This window comes from Coniophora puteana (assembly GCF_000271625.1).
Source record: "Coniophora puteana RWD-64-598 SS2 unplaced genomic scaffold CONPUscaffold_2, whole genome shotgun sequence".
Lineage (NCBI taxonomy): Eukaryota > Fungi > Basidiomycota > Agaricomycetes > Boletales > Coniophoraceae > Coniophora > Coniophora puteana.
The window spans coordinates 323,611-338,583 of record NW_006913054.1 but is presented as its reverse complement, the minus strand read 5'-3'; the positions used below and the strand labels follow the sequence as shown (position 1 = coordinate 338,583).

General features: G+C 51.2%; 4 protein-coding genes across 4 annotated transcripts; 1 reads left to right on the top strand and 3 right to left on the bottom strand.

Annotated features, from left to right (window-relative positions):
- Positions 1-5: 5 nt before the first annotated feature.
- Positions 6-2,369, top strand: CONPUDRAFT_116859 (FAD/NAD(P)-binding domain-containing protein; the record flags this gene model as incomplete). The annotated part of the gene is made up of 14 exons (XM_007766232.1): positions 6-166; positions 219-498; positions 557-568; positions 617-653; positions 709-926; positions 983-1,153; positions 1,204-1,269; positions 1,326-1,332; positions 1,386-1,534; positions 1,586-1,805; positions 1,869-2,057; positions 2,114-2,175; positions 2,235-2,254; positions 2,308-2,369. 14 exons carry the CDS (start codon positions 6-8, stop codon positions 2,357-2,359), a joined length of 1,644 nt encoding a protein of 547 aa, XP_007764422.1. The 3' UTR covers positions 2,360-2,369.
- A 6,489-nt stretch (positions 2,370-8,858) lies between these two features.
- Positions 8,859-11,432, bottom strand: CONPUDRAFT_97040 (uncharacterized protein). Its single transcript, XM_007766231.1, has 8 exons — positions 11,100-11,432; positions 10,900-11,038; positions 10,735-10,834; positions 10,562-10,680; positions 10,381-10,504; positions 9,367-10,324; positions 9,116-9,253; positions 8,859-9,045 (listed from the first exon to the last, which is right to left on the bottom strand). The coding sequence occupies exons 1-8, from the start codon at positions 11,229-11,231 to the stop codon at positions 9,001-9,003; spliced, it is 1,755 nt and encodes a 584-aa protein (XP_007764421.1). The 5' UTR covers positions 11,232-11,432; the 3' UTR covers positions 8,859-9,000.
- A 1,498-nt stretch (positions 11,433-12,930) lies between these two features.
- CONPUDRAFT_162058 (uncharacterized protein) lies at positions 12,931-13,534 on the bottom strand. Its single transcript, XM_007766230.1, has 3 exons — positions 13,467-13,534; positions 13,042-13,410; positions 12,931-12,985 (listed from the first exon to the last, which is right to left on the bottom strand). Exons 1-2 carry the CDS (start codon positions 13,520-13,522, stop codon positions 13,305-13,307), a joined length of 162 nt encoding a protein of 53 aa, XP_007764420.1. The 5' UTR covers positions 13,523-13,534; the 3' UTR covers positions 12,931-12,985; positions 13,042-13,304.
- Positions 13,531-14,739, bottom strand: CONPUDRAFT_79528 (uncharacterized protein). Its single transcript, XM_007766044.1, has 3 exons — positions 14,488-14,739; positions 14,181-14,437; positions 13,531-14,117 (listed from the first exon to the last, which is right to left on the bottom strand). The coding sequence occupies exon 3, from the start codon at positions 13,905-13,907 to the stop codon at positions 13,752-13,754; it is 156 nt and encodes a 51-aa protein (XP_007764234.1). The 5' UTR covers positions 13,908-14,117; positions 14,181-14,437; positions 14,488-14,739; the 3' UTR covers positions 13,531-13,751.
- Positions 14,740-14,973: the final 234 nt, after the last annotated feature.

Genomic DNA, 14,973 nt, shown 5'->3' with positions numbered 1-14,973 from the left:
ACGCGATGTTAACCGCTTTTCTCCCCTTCGTTGCTCTCATCGCTCTTCTCGTCGGACAAAGCCTCGCTCTCGTTCAGCATCCATTCTCCGAAACTATCTTTCAAGACGAAGAATATCATTTGCGACGGCCTGTTCGGAGGGTTGCTATCATCGGCGCCGGCCCAAGGTGAGCTCCCATGGCATGATATCGAGTCTCCACTAAGCTTGGCTCAACAAAGTGGTCTTGTAACATACCGTGAACTCGCTCAAGCCGGTTTTGAAGTTCGCCTGTTTGAGAGAGATGGCGTCCCCGGAGGAAATTGGCACTATACTGAAGAGACCGCCGCCGATGCACCCGTACCAAACGCGCATATACCCATCGGCGACTACGTACCCTCTCTACCTCCCAAATATGCTATTCTCCCCTACTCCGAGATCCACCAAAACGCCGAATGGATGCGCATAGATCATCGCGGGCCAAAGCCCGTGTGGGATACGTTGACGTCGAATGCGCCAGCAGTAAGTGTCCTCGATGTAATCCAACGCTGGCGGCTAACTGGGACACGTCGCCCGGTAGCCATTGCAACAGGTGTGACATCCCTTTCTTCTTTGTCTTCTCATGCTCACGGCGTTGAAGGTGCCGGAGTTACCATGGCCAGAAGGAACACCCTGGAGTACGTCGACTCCGTGTTTTTTTTTGCCCTGCTTCATCTCATGCATCCACTCTAGAGCTTACGCAGTACCAACTTCGCAACTACGTCCGCGCCTTTGCATCGTTTCACGGAGTCAACAGTAACGACGATAACCCCGCTGCATCGTATAACACGCGGGTGGAGCTGGTTGAGAAACTGGTCAACGCGGATGGAGAAGAGGAGGGATGGCGGTTATGGTTGAAGAAGCTGGAGGTGTTCAGGAATGGAACTTCAGAGGCGTCATGGTGGACCGAGGTGTGCATCGCCTTGTATTCGAAGCTCACGCCGGTTCGCTTAGATGTGGGTTCCAGGACTTCGATGCAGTTGCTATTGCGTCAGGACGATACCAGGCCCCATTCATGCCGCCGATACCTGGCCTCGCAGAACTGGTCAAGCATTTCCCTGACGAGATCATGCATGCGCGCCAGTATCGCCGTCCTCAGTCCCTGGCCAACAAGACAGTCATGGTTATTGGTGCAGCGGTGCGTCTTTGACCTCGATTCAAGTGGGCGCAGCGTACTGAGGTCCTCAGACCAGCGGCGCCGAGATATCAAGGGACATTAACCGGTGGGCAGGCAAAGTCTATCAGTCCATTAAGGTACGTTGGGGCCCCCGAGCTTGCTCATTCTCGCGCACAGCTGACTAATTACCCAGGCGAACAGTGAGTTGACGTCGTTGTCAAAGTCAAAAGCTTCGTTCGTAACTGTGCTGCAGCCTCTGGAGAGACCAATAGCGACGATGCAATCAACTACATCCTCCGTCTTCCAGCAAATACAACCAAGGTCCCGCAGATCAAACAATTTCTCCCTCTAGACGGCGCCTCCTCTATTCGGGACGCTCGCGTCGAACTCATCAACGGCACAGTACGTCACTCATTCTCGCGATTTGTTTACTCGAAGCTAATCACCAAATAGATTCTCACTGGCATAGACCACTTCATCCTCGCCACAGGATACCGTTACTCCTTCCCTTTCCTCCCGCAATACTACGACGACGACGTGTCCTCGTCGCTAGCGCCCAGCATCCCACCCAACTCGTCGAGCACGACATTCTTACCCCTCGACGGCACGCACATCCGCGAGCTATACCAGGACCTATTTTGGATCCGCGACCCTACAATCGCCTTCCTTGGCAGTGAGTCCTCGCCGGTACACATTCTATTGCTAAAACGTGGTCTAATGTGATCCTCTCTTTTAGTTAACTTCGGGCCCGGAGTCCAAACATTCCTCTTCACGGACTATCTCGCGCTCGCGCTTGCCAAGGTCTGGTCAGAGACCGCGTTCCTCCCGAACCAAGACGAGATGTGGAGGATTCACGAGGAGCGCGTGCACGCACAGGGTGGACACGGTCACGGGCTGCATCTGATCGAATCGAGCAGGTTCAAACGTGGGTCTTCTCGATATGTTACTACTCCTGATGAGTGCTGATAGCGAAGGTTGCAGAGGATATACGATACTTCGTCGGGTGGCTAAACGATGCTGCGGTTCGCTATGGGGGCAAGCAGGTGCGTGCAATGGGCTTTGTAGGGAGTGATGACGTGGGAAGCTGACCTTTGTTTGATAGATCGAGGGTCTGCCGAAGTAGTAAGTGGTACCCTAAATTTTTGATCGAAAAGGGCTAATGTCACGCTTTCTAGCTACGAAGAGGTCAAGTCGTACTTCCTCAAGGCAATATCTGGAGGTCACTAGAGTCGTATCGTAGCGGGTGGCGTAAAGGAACATGTCTTAATTCTACAGTTGGAATGCATCTTGTGCTAATCAACCAAAGTATTGACGAGATAAATCCGTACATGTCTCTTCTCTCACCACGATGTCACTCTTCTATGGCTGTCCTACCTGGCTGCCTACGAATACAACATGCGGTATACCAACATCTTCCTGCGAGGTACCCTCCTGGAAACACCAGCTGGACCCTCTCTACTGTAGCTGCCTTCCCATCGTCGTGCATTGCTCTTCTCGGCGCAGACGTTACATGGAGTTATAAGCAGGCGGCAAAGTCGTTCTTGTTTGAAGCGACTCAATATCGTTTCCTTGGCCATTTTCTATTCCCTGCGCGGGTTCGTTGCTCAATCCAAGATTTTGAGGATGTGGTTCGTGGTGGTTTGAGCTGCGGCGAGACTGATTGTTTGAATTCATGACGGCAGATGACGAGTTTCTGAGAGTAGGATATTCCTGCCTCATTGAAAAGCCACCTTGGCCTTATTGAATATCCGAACTGAGGCAGAGTAGAAAACTTGATTACTCACCAGGCCTAGCTATGCTCGCTATATACGCAAATCGGTCCTTCTCTGCTCGTCGACGTTTCCATAGGCAAAACATCAACACTACGAAACCGAGTAATGCGGTGCCTCCGATCGCGCCTCCAACCGCAGCAGCAACGCTTGGGTGCGAGGACCCATTGGGAGTAGGTGAAGTAACGCTGGAGGGCGACGAAACGCCTGGAGTTGAAGATGTAGCTGCGGCCAATATTGAGCATCCTTGAGAAGTGAACAAGGCCGACTTGTTTGAACCAGCGGCTTGGATCCATTCATTTCCTTTCTGTGAAAACCACGTGCTAAAGGTTTCCAGGTTCTCATGCTTGTACCAGACGAGGATTGATAAACGAAGGACCTACTACCACCAGGAACCATCCGCACTCCAAAAATTTGGGTACAGAATGTTCTGCAGCTGAATTCCTTTTTTGCATGCGGCATCCTTGATATCTGCTGGTAAAGTCGAATTCTTATTTTCGGTGCACGTATAGTTATGAGTGTACAGTGCATAACCACCCGCAAGCGCGTTCTGGCTGTCAGAAGACAAGTCGTCACTATCCTTTTGCTGGCAGCTAGGTACACACGTCAGATATATAGTAATTTGCGAAGTCTAGAAAGATGTCCTTACTTCTTGCAAAGCATGCTGAGTGAGAAAGCGACAGAATTGCAACAGCATTCAGCTAAGAAAAGCAGTGGAGCATGTATCATTCTCTTTGTATGTCTAATTTGTAAGTTACCCCACTTACAATTTTGGTCATTGCATGTATCCCCGGGAACACTCCTATGACCGCTAACAAAATTCGGGACCTGATCTATATATTTTTGTCGGTTAGTCTCTATGACTAGTCAGTAATTCCCGACTGGCGCACAGTCTGGATTACATATGGAACGCAGTCTGTAGTATGTCATGCCTTTGAATTGATAGAACAAATATGAGGATAGCGCCAAAGTATTGGAAAGGGGAGAAAGATGACGCACATGGAGACTCATTGCTAGTGTTCGAATACCAATCTGTACTCTTGCTCAAACAGGTTACATTCCCCTGAGCAATTGCGCCCTCCATGACGCCGAAAAGAATGGTGCCAAGAACCAAGGAATGTGAACGATATGGCATTCTTGGATTTATGTGCGAGATGTTAGAAGAGTCGATGCTCGTGGCGGGGATCGAGAAGGGAGGATTAAAAGGTACCACCCTGAGAAATACTGAGTTAAACGTTAACTAGCCATCCTGTGCATACGCAGCAGGTCTCTATCCGATCATCGCATCGGTGCCAGAAATCGTGTTTGTATCCGGGTGGAGTTCATTTAAAGTTGTGTGGACTGCCTTTGACATTGAGGAGGCCCCATCCAAAGTAGGATATGGTACCTGTATAACTATTTTCACAGCATTGCATTGCATCATGAAACAATGCGTGACCATGCGCGCACTCTCGACATTTATCATCGGAACTGGCCATTATTCATTGACGTAGGTGGGGTTGATGTAAAATTTTCATCAGACTTCAGCCGTCTCTGATTGATGCCAATCTCTTCCGACATTACCCAAAGGAAGCTGACTTACCTTACAATTTCGTATCACATACGCATCATGTCAGATCGGGACTCTTGCATTTAGACAACATATTGGTGTATCAGCAACTAAAGGCACTGTGAATACTCTAAGGAAATCTTCAGACATGACATCCACAAGCCGCCCAATCCGATGACTGCACTTCTCCTTAACAATGTACTGTATTCTGTCTCTACTGCAGCAAACCCAGTGAATGAAAGCAGTTGGAGAAGGGCTATACACGTCCATCACATGTAAACAAGTCGCCAAATTGAATCGTCATCTGACGAGCTTTTAATCAGCTGCGGAAGCTGACACCAACGTTTCACAGCTGAAGTGTATGTATTGGATATCATCCAAACAGCCAACTTCATCAACACCAGATGGTTTCTGACTGGTGACCGGTGACCTACGGAACTTCCGTAACTCCAACAAAAATCCTTGGCGCGAGGGCGCTCTGTCCTTTCCTGATGCATCAATGTCCGATCAATGATCAAACCTGGGCACCAATGGAAAAGTACAGGTACTAACATAGCTATCGTCAGCTGTAGTTACTGGGGGACTGCTTCACGAGCACCGCTAACAATGATGCTCAAGCTGCAAAAAAGGGTGTCTGACCAGCCGTAGTCCCGGTTGTCCAAAATATAGCCCGATACGTGGCTTGCGCATGTGAGTGCTTTCTGAGGTGTAACATAGACTCTCAGGCTCTGATTATGTACACCTCGGGCTTGCGGTGAACATTGTGTTCTTTCCAGCTTCCAAACAATTCTCGAGGGTGTACTTACAGGAATTTGGTCTTGCTCCCAGCAAGATCGCGAATGTCGGAAATCTCTTTTTGTCATTGTGATGCGTTGTGATGCCCAAAATGGCAAAAATGAATTCGGGCCGTTATGATGACAAAGTTGCCGTTGCAATGCTCGTCGCAATGACCATTCCAATACATTGTAACGGGTTTGCGACGGGATTATGGTCAACGTTGCTGGCGTTGCCACGGGATTAGCGGAAATAAAACGTATTGCGATGACCTCAATGGCCCAAATGGTAAAGTCGCTGTTGCGACACAAAAAGGGAATTTCCGACATTAGGAAACGGTCTAGTAATGTTACGATGTTGTGCTCTCGTCCATTGCTAGCTCATCTCCGTAAACTCGCAAAAACACTGCTGAGCTATGTCCGCTGGCCTGTTGAGCAGGATGCACCCATGTTTTCGATATTTAACTTAGCGCGATCTCCAGTCCACGCCAACAACGTAGCAGCGAAATCCGTGTGTCGGCCGCTGCATGGTTACCACACGAACACAAGTTACACCACTTCAATCATTCTCAATGCGCTCTTTTCTTCTTGCACATCTGTATCCCTAAACGCACACCAAACGCACACGTCGGAATTTAGGCATTTTTTTCCACTCGTAACGAAGGTTTTCCTAACAATTTAAGGCTCATCATCTGTCTATCATTTTCCGCTTATTTTACATCAGATAACCTCCATTCACTCTCTCTGAGTGTTTCTGTCACCGGATTAGGTACAGCCAATGCTCAAACAGTGAATGTAACATGTCCTGCTGTGCTACTCTTTTTTTTTCTACCGCCTGTCCCCGTTGTCGAAGTTTTACCTCAGTCCCTCTTAGTTTCAAGCCAATATGCAAGTGTAGGCGGGTATATTTATTGAAGGCATTGATGTTGGTGCTGGTTTGTAAGATCTATTTCCGTCTAAAGATAATATCAATCTCAAGCTAGTTGGCCCCTATTTACCTCGACAGTTTTATATCTTGTATACCATAGCATACTCGGGCTCACGCGTTTTTTTGGCAGCATTACCAAGTTTTGAGTAAGTTCTTTGACAAGCTCAGCATCTGGAATTGCTGGTAAGCGGCTCGCTCTATGCCCTCGCCGCAAGCTTAGCGCCCGTCTTGCTGCCGACAACCGTCCTTGTAGCCACGTTTCGTCGTATGCGGGCGGCAAGCGGAGTGTCCCTGTTTCCCCAAGCTCCTGCTCCTCCACTGGACCGTAATCCTCTTCTTGAAATGGACCGCGAGGAAGAGACTGACTAGAGCCGTGAGCTCTAATTGGATGAACGGGGTTTATTACATTTTCTGTCGTTTGAGGAGCGCCACCACGCGCCGTCTGTTCCGCCGCATGCATCCGAGAGCGCTTGTCGGGTATCATGAGCCGGGGGTGGATATTTTCGAAAGTAGTGACGATTTTTGAGAGGTTAACCGTTCGGACTTCGATCATAGCATGGTCAGTGAGGGGCTGATCCTGCAGGACGTGGAGTAGACATACGCTGGGCGTCATCGCTTTCCTTACTTCATGCGCCTCCTTGAATAAAGTAGTACAATACCTGCAATTGTTGCAAGCCCCGCAAGACCCCCGATTGTTCCTCCTACAGCAGAGCCGATGCTCGTGTGCTGGGTCAACCTGATACCTGATACACTGGCACTCGGATCGGAGACGCTTGTAGAAGTCATGGTAGACACCGCCCCTCCATTATTCGGTACTAGTATAGAGGTAGACGGGCAAACCTGTAGGGTAAAGAGGGAAGACTCATTCGATCCTGCTGCCTGTGCAGCTTCCGTTGCAAATTGAGCTGTGTAATCACTTACATTCTCAGGTTTAGCTATACTAGAACGAAGGGAGCTTGATAACTTACTAGTGCCAATCACCATCTTCCCAGTAGAGCTCATATAGAAAATTCGGAAGCTTGATGCCCTCATAACATGCCAGTGTTGAAACATTATAGGGTAATGTTTGGTTGGAGCTGGGACTACACATCCCGTAGTTCGAGGTCAAGTACTTCTGATACGCTCCGTCTGCGGCATTGATACCTTGACTTTGATTCTGTTCCTGCTGACAGCTCCAATGCTGAATGAGAGAAGGAATATGGTATGACGATCTAGCGGACGTACTTCATGCACAGCATGCTAAGAGCCCACGATACAGAGTTACAGCAGCAGTCGGCTGTAATTTCAGCCGAATTGAAAACCACGACTGTAGCTTATAATCAGCAAGCCGTCCTTACCGACTTGACCGCTACAATTGTCTCCGGGTGCGCTTGAGCGAAGAGTCGGAACTTCATCTAGGTAGACACCAGAGCTATCAGGTAAAGCTGTGAAATTGAAGGAGCATCGTATATTGAAGGTCACATACGGACATCAGTCGGCTATATGTCATACCTAGTAAAAGGGATGAGATAATTTAGTGGGCGATAATATTGTGACTTTTCAGATGAAATGCACACGGTGTCTCTCCAACAATATCCGAGTACCAACTTGTGAAGGTACTCGTGCAGGTTACGTTGCCTTGATCATGTGTGTGGCCCAAGAGACCCGAAAATGATATTAAAGCCAAGAGTAGAGTGGTAGGTGCTGGAGGTAGCATGAGAAAAATGTCCATCACTCTGACGTGGGCGTGTGTCCTATATCTATATCCGTATCAATACCTCGAGAATTTTTTATAGGTTTGACAGCCTATGGCACTGGTGCATAGCCATTTTTGGTCGTGATGATGAGGCATTGATGATCAGCACAGAATTTATGATGCTCACTTGTAATAGACATGCTCTCATACTTGTTGCAGTATTGTTGCCGAGAGTAATCATAGAAAGCACATGAGAGAGGCCTAATATTAGTGATACTATTTTACAAGGCTACGACTACAGCAACAGCACGATCTAGACACAAGGTCAGCCAACTCAGTCGTCGTGCGAGGAACGAACGCTAATAATGTATTCACCTAGACACAAGGTCAGCTAACTACAAAGGATTGTAAGTATGTGTATAGGTGCGTCGGAATAGAATAAGTCTCACCTCAGTCGTCGTGCGAGGAACGAACGCTGAGGTGACGGTAACTAATCGTCTGGTATAAGTGCAACTCTGGCGAGATGCTCGGTATCGTACGGATCAGGTTTGCCGGACAGAAAAGCAAGGAAAAATCATATGCTATCACGGAAAGGAATGTCATGGAATACAAGGGAGCGAAACGAAACGAACGTGCGTGATATGTAACTGACATCTGTCAACTGAGCGACACGAAAATGGGTATATGCAAAGGAACAAGGCGCGGTAGTGCACCCGGCGCCACGACGCCAGCGCTACCGTGACGTAGACGCCGACATCGGATCCTGCTCGCGTCAGCCGATACACGCGTCGGCGTGCGCGACGCCTTGCGAAATCTAACATACTATAGATGATGTAGTCCACGCAACTTGCTGGTAATTGACTATCAATAAAAATAGAATCTGTATCGGTATAATATAAGTTAAATTTTGGTATCTTGCGTTAATCTCAGTCCGACCGCTGTCCCGTGTTCCATGGTGAACAGCTATAATTTGATGCCTTCATCTTGGAAGAGAGATGCCTGAACAGCCTACGAGCTCACCATATCGGAAATCCAGTTAGAACATAGTTATATATCCCAGCTCGTCGCATAGATGCACAGATACACAGCATAGCCCTAGGACTCCGACAATATGGCAAGATACCAGCACATCGATGCACTCCCCACAACTCTTTCTTTTGCTGGATGTACATCCCTAACCGATTATCTCATCAACCTTCGACCGATGTATACAAAACCCCTACCATCAAACAACCATCGTCAGCACCCCAAGGATCCCACCATAGGTAGAAGGAAAACAGTAAACTCACAGGCGTGACCCACTCTCGACAGCTACAGCACACCCCCGCCCAGTCGAAGTTGCCCAGCTTCGCACCGCACTTTTTGTTCGGACACACGATCTTGCCCGCGATAGCACCCGATTCGATGGTGGGTTCCATCCATTTCATCTAACAAGACAAGCAGGATAAAGTCAGCCACACCGATCACGAATTATGCGAAAAGTAACGGGGCAAGGAAGGGAGAGCAAAGGACACCATGGGAAGAAAAGAGATAAACATACAGGCTCCACAAAGTACCCTGAACACTTGGAGTTCATTAGAATCGGTGGACTCGCGATCACACGCGGCGACGACGGGCCCTGGATCGAAGTCATGCTCAAACCAGCGGGTTGGCGCAGCGCAGCGAGCTTTGGGTGCGTGTGTAGCTGCGCTGCGAGGTCCGACGGTGTCGCGTATCCAGGGCTGGCACTCGTGCTCGAGATCGGCGCAGGCGACGCCACGGGCAGGGCAGCGTCGGCAGGCTGCGCGGTCTTCTTCTCAGCTGCACCAGTCGAATCGAGCGACTTGTTCTCGTCCTCCACCGCCGGCGTCGTCGCCGCGTCCAGCGTATCCGATATCTCCCGCCCGATGCCCTCCATGGACACGAATGACGGCCTTTTCGCACCTTGAGACGGGCGCCTGGATATAGAAAGCGTGGTCATCCCCGCCACGGTGGTCGCCCCGCTCGAGTTCGACCGTGCAGAAGCCTCCTCCACGTCCATATCGTCGTCCTCATCCTCCAGCGCAGACATCGACATGCTCTCGAGCAGACTCCGCCCACCCGCAAGCTGCGGGCGCGCTAAACCTCCTCCATTACTGCCAGCCCCAGCCCCAGCGCCATTCGGGCTGCCACTATTCTCCGACTTAGACCCGGAACGCGCGGGCCGAGATCCGGACGGACGGCGCGAGATCGAGAAGCTGGTGCTCCCCACGGACGGCCGACGGTTGAGCGACATCAAGAGCTGGAGATCGGCGCCAGGTCCCGTGCCCGCTCCCGAGGGTCTGCGCGAAGACGGTGATAGTGGTGTGAGTTCGCTGAGCGCGGGAAGCTGGTTAGCGCCTGAGGACGGGCGGCGGGAGAGCGAGGGCTCGGTCATGGAAGGGCGGCGGGAGGCGGCGGGCGTGAGGGAGGGCCCAGCGGGCGTCGGGGGCCCAAGCTGGCCGTGGTCGAGCATGTGTTCGCGGGTGGCAAGTTCGGTTCTTTAATGGACGTTTGATAGGTGGGGAATGGTGGTCGAGAGAGGGAGAGGGCGTACCTGCACATTTTGCATCTGATGCGACGATGGGGGACGATCATGGGGGAATTTGGTATAGAATCGGAAGGAGACCGGGGGTGCTTGGCGAACATCGACACGGAGTCAGGAAGAGTGCCGTCGCCATCTACGAGCAATCTTATTTGAGTTCATAACTCGAGAGCAATGAAGGTGTGGCACGCACTGAGAATTTGCTCCGTGGTGCGGAGCATATAGAACATCCTGATCGTCTTATCTCGCCCGGTGAACTTGTAGGAAGCCTGCTGGAAGACGAGGAGTTGCTCATAGAATCCCTCATTCGGTCTGTTCTGGCAACGTTAGTCGGCAGCTCCTCGATGCATCAATTGTGATACTCACTCAACCTGGGGCCGAGCCTGTCTGATCATCTCCAGCGCAGCCTCCGCCTCGATCTTCTGGGAGTGCATGAGGTATGCAGCGACTATGGTAGCACTGCGGCCTGCAAAGTCGCAGGAAAGAAGTCAGACGAACCTCCAGGGTCATGATGGGGCCGTAGGTACGCACTGACGCCAGCCTGACAATGGACGAGAACTCCATGACCCTTATCAAGCTCGGTCTGGATGAAGGAGATGGAGGGTAAAAAGTGGACAAGGATGTCTTCATCGACGGTATCGTCAATGCTGATTTGATGGTTATTCAGTGTCTACCAGGGCCGGATCTTGCTCTTAGAGCTGCCATCAGAAATGAAAGAGAATGTGACGCACTGCGTTGATGGTGACCTTTCCCCGCATTGCTGAGACAACACTCCGGACGTTACGTTTTCTTAGGCCCTCGATATCTTTCAGACTCTCCAGTCCGCCAATCCATAGACCAGGGATGACTTCGTCAGCATCCATCGAGCGTGGGCAGATGTAAGTCGGTTGGTTATGGGAAGTGTATAAGAAAAACGCTGAAGTGCTGGGGCCGAAAAGTTGGTTCAAGTATATTTCCGTGTCCGTATTCGATGGGGGTGACTTGACGTCAGCGCGCTGTCAATGGCGCTGAGGCGAGGTAATGGAGGGGTGCCTGACGGGTCAGCGAAAGTTTGTAGATGTTCCTGGGACGTATGAGGATGCTTTGAGGGTGTGGATAAACGTAGAAAGTTACGAACTGGAGCATTTGGCTTTGTCAGTGGGGACGCACTTGACTTGGTCCGCTCGTGCACGGCTCCGCATGCCGCGTTCGCGATTTCATCTGTCACGCAACACGACAGGGGCTGTACGACGTCATTATGAAAATCGACATACATCAGGTTATTCTACAAGTCTACAAGCTACGTAACACACAAAACAGCGTTCTAATCAATCAGTCCGCAGGTGAAAAAGAGTGTACAAGTCATGGTCCGAGCCATATACAATCGAATCCTTCCTATGAGCCTCCTCCAACGAGCCAGAGAAGAGTCCGAGAAGTCAACGCACAGCGTTAACAGTACCTCATCATCGCCGAAACAAGAAACAAAACATCCAGCGTTTAGGACCTAGACTCCCTTCATATCATGCCTCAGGCCTCAGGCCCGAACCCTCTTGTCAAGTTGCGCCCGCGAGGGCGGTTTGCTAAGTCTAGGTCCCCTGGGCACAGAAGGCACAGGAGGAACTAGATCCCGACCCATCTTTTCCGACTGCGGGCTATTTGGCTTACTCGTGAACCCGAAGAAACGGGAGTAAAACGACATCGACGTCGAGACTGCCGTGTACGTCGACGCAGCGTCGGCGGCGGCCTCCAGCGTCGATGAGCGGTCGCTCTGCAGTCAAAAACGCGAACGTCACCATCCTTTTCAGCGACAGGGAACACAATCGCAAGAATAATGGCAAGCAATCTCACCTCTGTCTCCTCATGATGATATCGCCCTCCAACCGGCGTCGGCAACGCACTCATCGTCGGATCCGGCAACTCCCTCCGCATCACCTCCATCATACCCCCGCCCTCCTCCGACCACGTCGCCTTGTGCTCAATCGGACTGTCCACCGCCATCGCATCGCTCTGCACCGAGCTCAGCGTCGCGATCGAGCGCCGCACCCACGGCACCGCCCCTCCCCCAGGCCTTTCTGATCGGCGTGCACTGTTCCCGTCTCCTCGACGGGCCCCGCCGAGCAAGCAACCTAGATCCTGTTCCTGCGCGATCCCATCGCTGATGGTGGCGACCGCAGCTTGTCCATCTTTCTGCTCCTCTCCCTTCCCTGATCCCGATCCTGCTCTAACTCCCACTCCCACTCCCTCGCCATGGTCATTCCCATCTGCCTCTCCCGAGCTGGGCACACGCACGTTCACACGCGGCCGTGGTTGAGACTTCACAGCTGTGCGCCGTTCGGCGCGGAGAGCCTCGCCCCAGATGAGTGGCTGGATGTGCGCCCGCTTGGCTTGCACGACGTGTCTGTCGGCGTTGAGCGCCCGCTGGCGTTCCATGAGCTGCCCTATCTCAGATTCGAGCGCGAGTATTTGAGTGCGAAGTTTGATGAGGTTTTGCTAAAAAGCCAACGGACGAAGCCAAGGGGTGTCAGCACGAATTCTGTCTTGCAGGATATGATATATTGTTATATAGATTTTTGAGATACGTACCTCCATAGCCAATGCGTGCGGGCTATAGTCAGATCCAAAACCAGGCGGAGAATGCCTATCCACAGACGTCAGTTCACCAAGTACTCGCACGACGTCAGCATCGGTACTCACATGTCGCCTATAGTGCCAAGACGACGAAAAGAAACAGGAAGGGAAGAGAGGAAATCGCATCGCAGGCATGACAAGTATATATGAACTCCTCGGCGGAATGAAAAGCGCCATTGATCCCAAGAATAGCCACGAACCCCTGGTCAAGGGTGTATTGATAGTAGCATCACGATCAAAGTAGCCACTCCTCTGCACACAGCCCACGCTAACTACGGAGGCTGCATCAGTTAGGATGATAAGGCAGCCGCTTCCTTCGTGTCCATCCTTTATAAGTAAATAGCGATGGACTTATCGCCCAGCTGTTCCGAGGGCCAGAGGAGGGCATGTACGGTGCCGTTCTCGAGCGATACCACTCTAAAGTGTCTAGAGGGGCTATACAAAGTCGATATCACCCGACCTGATATGCCTGAGAAAGGGATCGTAGCTACCCGTTCCCTATTCGATGAGAAGGTCCCATGATGATATGGATGAAACACCAGGTCATTCGAGTGGACGGAAAGCGGAGACGCGTTTTCGACTGAGAGCAAAACCTCGAGACTTGGGAAGTCAACCGTGGTCAAACACGAGGCGGGCGCCTCGGAGCGGAGAGGAGGATAAGGCTCTACGTTCGTCCGGCGGGTACGTCGGATAAGGCTCGGGCTAGATGCCGTAAATGCAATCAAGAGGGGTGAACGGGCTTGTATCGAGGACTGCGATCAGCATCGCGGTGAATGCTATGGAAGCGAGCGTTTATGCGATTGAGAGATGAGGATCGTTGTGCTGTGATTGTTGAGATTTAGAGGAAGATGCTGCGCGACGGCGACGATAAGAGACACCGGCGTGGAGGTGGCGATATCGTCATCGTAGGAGATGGATGCTGAGCGTGGCATGCCAGAGGTGTGCGACTCCTGGATCTACCATAAACCGAATGTAATAATCTCCCGAACCAGTGACTAACACCTAAACAGATGAGGAGCCCGAGAGGGGAAGGGCTGGCTATATGCGCGCGGTACTAGCTTGGTGCGCGTTAAAGGCGTAGGTCACGGAAGGTTCACCTTCGTTCTCAAACCTCGAGAATCGTCCAGACCATTGAACTCCTGCTGGTTGACGCCAGCCGCTGTTAATCACCAAAGATGTATAAGACGTTACCTGAGGATACGCACCTTTGAACATGACCATGAACTAACCGCGCTCATCGTGTCCGAGGCTCTTCCCTACGTCTCGATTCATTTCCTAGGACCCCCATGTAGCCTTTCGAGGAGTGGAAGGTAACGACACCTTCTCCGACCCAGATAGGTGTGATCGAGTCAGCGGCGAGATCAGATACGGCGGATCCATACAATGTCTCTAGCTCCAAGGGAGATTGAACTAAAGGTGAAGAGCACCATACGCAGTTGATGAATGCAGAGAGCGGCAGGAGCTATATAAGTAATTAGCCCCAGTCGCATCATGCTCGGACAAGAAACTCACTTTGGGCGCATGTAACCTACAATGCTTCTCCCCAACAGCTCGCTATTGTGTACTCGTTTTCCCTCATCAACTCGGGGGAATCCATATGGAGGGATAGTAGTTGACATGCGGCGAGCACAGAAGCCGTGGACCTACAGGTGACTTCTTGAACAGAAGAATTAACAGCTGTTCCGAGATCGCGTGCGGGGCCGTTCCGACCGCATCGTTTGGTTCAAAAGCCAGGTATTGGAGGCGACGAGTGCTCAAGACTCAGAGTTTGTCCCGGTCCTGAGTCGCTCGGATGAGATTAAATCATAAAATCGGAAGCTTCTGCGCAAACGGTACCAAGGAAAGGAGAAAGAGCTCGAGGCTGCATTGCGACGAGACAACAGAGCTGAAACTTCGGCAAGTTGCGAAATTGACACTCCGCAGCGTTGGTCGTCCGGGCCGCAAACTTGCGGCTATTTGCCCCACACTTTGCCCAACACCGTGGTCAGTTCCTTCATA